This window comes from Nicotiana sylvestris, chromosome 8 (assembly GCF_000393655.2).
Source record: "Nicotiana sylvestris chromosome 8, ASM39365v2, whole genome shotgun sequence".
Lineage (NCBI taxonomy): Eukaryota > Viridiplantae > Streptophyta > Magnoliopsida > Solanales > Solanaceae > Nicotiana > Nicotiana sylvestris.
This window is the reverse complement of record NC_091064.1, coordinates 50,070,902-50,076,122: the sequence shown is the minus strand read 5'-3', so window position 1 is coordinate 50,076,122 and position 5,221 is coordinate 50,070,902. Positions and strand designations below refer to the sequence as shown.

At 33.1% G+C, this 5,221-nt stretch overlaps 1 protein-coding gene across 1 annotated transcript; it reads left to right on the top strand.

The window, feature by feature from the left end:
* The first annotated feature begins 501 nt into the window (after positions 1 to 501).
* LOC104221092 (uncharacterized) lies at positions 502 to 1,668 on the top strand. The gene is made up of 3 exons (XM_070153815.1): positions 502 to 1,194; positions 1,278 to 1,427; positions 1,522 to 1,668. The coding sequence occupies exons 1-3, from the start codon at positions 502 to 504 to the stop codon at positions 1,666 to 1,668; spliced, it is 990 nt and encodes a 329-aa protein (XP_070009916.1).
* The last annotated feature ends 3,553 nt before the right edge of the window (positions 1,669 to 5,221 follow it).

The following is a 5,221-nucleotide window of genomic DNA, read 5'->3' as shown; positions in this document are numbered from 1 at the left end:
CACGAAACTTGAAGTTAAGGACTAAGTGTCCTTAACTTTGGATGTTGAAAGTATAAGTTAAGGACTGTATTTCCTTAACCTTTGCATTTACAATTTAAAGTTAAGGACTTATTGTCCTTAACTTTTGCACATGAAACTTGAAGTTAAGGACTAAGTGTCCTTAACTTTGGAAGTTGAAAGTATAAGTTAAGGACTGTATTTCTTTAACGTTTGCACTTAAAATTTAAAGTTAAGGATTGTATTTGCTTAACTTTTAAACTTGAAATTTTAAGTTAAGTCCTAATCTTTGTTTGTTTTTCCTTCTTTTCTAGTGTTATAATGGAAGGCGATCATTTTTTTTATTTTGACGATTGGCGTAATTTTCTGGTATATTGGAAAGGAGATTTTCAATATAAGGAAACAATTAAAAGTTTTCTGTCGAATAGCCAATGAAAGAAATTGAGGGAAAGTATTTTTGGCAACTTCTTCAGATTACAAAGTGTGAAGTTCTCGGGTAAACTTATGCACTATGTATTGCTTTCTGAAATTGTTAGTAAAGAACCTGATTCGATGACCTTCAAGGTATTTGACCGCGATATTAAGTTTACTCGTGATGCATTCCATATTATTACTGGTTTGAAGTCTTATTCGTCGCTTGACATGAAAGGTTTAAATGAGAAAGAGAATAGGCTTTTAAGAGTCTATTTCCCTGGAAAGGACAAAATTGAGTTGGCTGATTTGTATAGTTTTATTTCTAGTCGCCCACATGGTACAACTTCATCATTTGCTGGCAGTGATGATGATGCTTTGAAGTTGGCAACACTCTATTTTGTTGAGTCGTTTTTGATGGGCAAGAGGAAAAATAGGAATGTATCAGAGCAAATAATGAAAATTGTTGACGATGATGCACTTTGCGCTTCCTTCAACTGGGGCTCTCTTGCTTATGAGACGCTATTAAAATCATTGAAGAGTTGCTTGAAATCAAATGAGAATGATGTTCAGAAGGAGAAAGAGAAAGAAAAAGATATTGATAGCTACACTTTAGTTGGCTTTCCTTTTGCGTTTTGTGTCTGGATTATGGAAGTACTTCCTATTTTCCAAGAGAAACAATTTGTGAACTTCAAAGAAGTTGGTTATCCTCGAATGTTATGTTATTCTGAAATGAAGTCTCCACAATTTGATGCTCTTTGTAGAAAATATTTCCATAATAAAAAAGTAAGTTAATGTAATTACTATCTCTTTTTTTGTTTATTTGTTTTAGTTATGTATACTTATGTTTAGTTTTTCTTATATAATAGGTGTTTAAGTTGATTGAGGTGTCACCCTTTATTCCCGTGGAAGAAGAAGATACAGAGCCTCTTTGTGTGGAGGAGCCAGTTTCACAAGATCGAGGCTCAAGGTCTTCTTCCACACAATTTGACGAAGGCGTACTTAAGGAAATTGTTAGAGTATGTGTTTCTGCCTTTGAATAGTATTAGTTTTTTATTTGATTATTTCTTGCTTACGAACACCTTTTTTTTTATATTATGTTTTTTGATTCAGAGATTATCAGAGAGTTTTAAGAAGGATTTGCAAGCAGAAGTTACCAGAGTTAATCAGAAATTTGCTGTATCAAAAAGAAAGATTGAGAACGAAATCAAGGTAATTTCAGTTAGTCCAACTTTAGGATTTTGTGTCCTTAAATTTTGAACTTGGAATTGAAAGATAAGGACTTCTTGTCCTTAACTTTTGAACTTTGAAATGAAACTTAAGGACATCATGTCCTTAAGTTTTGAACTTGGAATTCAAAGTTAAGGACTTCTTGTCCTTAACTTTTGAACTTGGAGTTCAAACTTAAGGATTGCATTTCCTTAAGTTTTGAACTTTAAGTTCAAACTTAAGGACTGCCTGTCCTTAAGTTTTAAACATGTCCTTCTCTTTGTAACTTAGTTGCTTTCTCAGGATTTAAAGAAAACTCTAGGATCAAAGCTTGATACTTTGATGAACATGTTTGGGAAAGTTGATCAGATGAACACAAATAGAGAATCCAGTGTTCCAATTAGAAAATATGGAGTTGATGATCATTGTCGTGCTACTGAGCGTACTGGCATATTCAACCAAGATGCAGGTGGTGTTGAACGTGATGATATGGATGTGCATGCAGAGGGTCAGTATGAAAGAGAATTTAGAGATGCACATCTAGATGATGAAACTGAAAATGTTACTGATATTGGGAAAGGTTAGATATAGATTTTGATTTTTATTTTCGTTGAAATGTATATTCAATAGATTAATACATATAAACTATGCATGTGCATGCAGAAGTTTGTGGAGTGCCGGAGAAAATTTGTAGAGTTTGTGGATTGAAATCACAAGAGGATTTAACAAGTCCATTGGGGACAAGTGTCAGCAAGATTGTATGCAAATGCTTAGAAGGAACGTATGATCTCTCTACATCGCTGTCATACAAAGAAAAATTTGGAGTTCAAACTTGTGCCAGTCAAGGTTAGATAAAATTTTCATTATATATTGTATCTTTATTTCATTATATATTGTATATTTTGAAGCAATAAGCGAAGAAGCTGAAGTGCAGTATCAAGAGAAAACTGGACTACAATCTCAAGACATAGGCAGAAGTGAGATTGGTTCCAAATCTATAGATGCAACATATGATGATGATGATGTAGCTGGAATGATCTTGGATATTGCAAATGGTTAGGCAGTGCTTTTTAAATTTTATATATGTTTGTTTTAATTTAAGATTATTAACATGTTAGCTGTTGTAAATATATTTGCAGAATCTTGTCAACAAGCATCTAAAGATCATGGTGAACAACTGCAAGATAAAGAAAATGTAGAATTTCAAGAGAAAGAAAATGTTGCACGCAATATTTTAGCTGAGTTGTGTCTTGAAAAAACACAAGAAGGTACTGCAGAGAAGACAGGTACTGATTGTGCCCTAATTATTATATGTACAATTGAAATTTTGTCTCTTCATTTGACCTATTGCAGAAAACTAATATGAATATGTATATATATATATATATATAGTGTCGCCAGCAGAGGAAAACAAAGAGGACACCAATGATGACGATCTTAACCAATATACAAGGAAAAGAAAGAGAGACAGTATTGGTTATGATGGTCCGTCATTTTCTCTTCTTACTCCTACTCCTCCAAGTATACAAATGGACATTGATGCGACTTTGACTATGGAGGGTGAAGGAAATGTTGAAGAAGAACTTGGTCGAGGTAAAAGGAACAAGAAGTTAAGCTGGCAGTTGAAATCTCCTTTTGATAAGGAAGGAAAAGCAGTAAGTTCCAAGGCAGACAATCAAAATACTCTGAAGAGTTCAGGTTGGATAAAATCAACCTATACTCGTAGGTGTATTTTTCATTATGCCAAAGAAGATGAAAAATTAGTGAAGAAATTCATTGTGTGGTTGGGCAAGGAGAAAAGGAGAGGTCGCAAAAAAGACTAAGTCTCTTAATGTGTTTCACTACATCCTTAACTTTTGTGATTGTAAGACTAATTTTAGGACTAACTGTCCTTAACTTATAGATTCAAGTTTAAAACTTAAGGACTTCTTGTCCTTAAGTTTGAATTCAAAATTCATAAGCTAAGGACATGAAGTCCTTAAGTTTGAGTATCAAATTCAAAAGCTAAGGACACTTGGTCCTTAACTTATAGATTAAAGTTTTCAAAATTCTAACTTGACATTTTCAAAATTTTCAGGGGACAAATTGATTTTTATGCTGATGATAATAGTGTGAGGAAAAAACCATACAAATTGTATCATCAAAAAATCAGTAGCAAAATATTTTTCCTTGAGCTTTCAGATAGCAAATTTGTTCTTGATGATAAGGTTAGATAATTCACAATGCATTTATTTTTTCTATTATTAATTTATCATTTTTTCATTATTTTATGACTGATTTGTTATTGATTTGTTTTATTTTTTGCCTTTATATGAATCATATTGACATTGCTCTCTATTATCTGAGAAAGAAGGAATGCTACCACCCTCGCGATCATCCTTTTCGATGCACAACTACTGATGTTCTTTTTGATAATTATATGGCACTTGTGTATAAAGATTTCAGTGAAGATGCTAGTGATGAGTTTTGGTGTGCTGGTGATAATCAGTTATTTCTGACACCATATGTGTGGGGGGACAGCCGTAGATGTGGAATTGCATGGACTGAGGTTGACAAAATCGTTTTTCCATGTCGGCTTCCTTCAGAAGATGATGAAGTTGTGACACACTTTTTGTTGGGAGTATTGGACTTGAATCAAAAAAAAAAGATTGATGTATATGATTCCATATACAGTGAGCCATATGAAACAGGAATGAACTACATGCAAATGTATGCACGCATGATCCCTCATTTGCTAAAGTTCTCACAGTTTGACAAAAATCACAAGTCTTTTGGGAATGTCTTCAACAAATTTGATATACAGTGGCAGAGATCACCACACCAAACTGGATCGTACGTGTTATTATTTGTTATATTATTTATATGTACTTAAGATTTATTATTTAATTCACTGCATATCTTACATTTCTCTTAGGACTGATTGTGGTGCATTCCTGATCAAATTTGCCGAGTTGCTGATGATTGGAAAGGACGTGCAACAATTCCAACCCGAAGACATAAAAGACTTTCGAAAAGAACTTACTACAAATCTTTGGGCACATGGTGAATGGAAAAGAAATTCCGGTTATGATACTCCACCAGAAAATGTTGGTGATGATTATGAGAGTGAAAATGAAACATTCTGTCCAAAGGAGTTGTAAAGAAATTGTGGTGTTATTTTTGTATAAAATTGCTGTAAAGGTGACATCTGAATTATGCCAGTTTAGGATAGTTCTGAAATATTCTGTAAATTTGTGAAAAGGCACTTATATTTTGTTTTGTTGGCATAGCGTAATTTTTTGTAACAGCTATGCAAAATTACAATTTCAAAAGTTATGTCAAGGCATTTTGTTATTTATTTCGTTGTTTCTCTCAACTGTTGATTTGTCCATTGAGTTTGTTAGTATTTGTTCATGACTAAGTGTAAGTGAACATCAAATTCAAAGTTAAGGACCAAATGTCCTTAACTTTTGAACTTGAAATTCAAAGTTAAGAACTGACACTCCTTAAGTTTTGAACATGGGACTATAACTTAATGACCTCATGTCCTTAACTTTTGAACTTGTATTTCAAACTTAAGGACTCCTGTAGTTAATGACAAACAGTCCTCAAGTTTTTAACATGG

What these genes read in the sequence shown, in the direction of transcription:
- LOC104221092 (XM_070153815.1), top strand. Translation starts at nt 502, where the DNA reads ATGCACTATGTATTGCTTTCTGAAATTGTTAGTAAAGAACCTGATTCG. An exon ending in AATATTTCCATAATAAAAAA is followed by an intron (nt 1,195 to 1,277) that starts GTAAGTTAATGT and finishes CTTATATAATAG; the next exon opens with GTGTTTAAGTTGATTGAGGT. An exon ending in TACTTAAGGAAATTGTTAGA is followed by an intron (nt 1,428 to 1,521) that starts GTATGTGTTTCT and finishes TTTTTGATTCAG; the next exon opens with AGATTATCAGAGAGTTTTAA.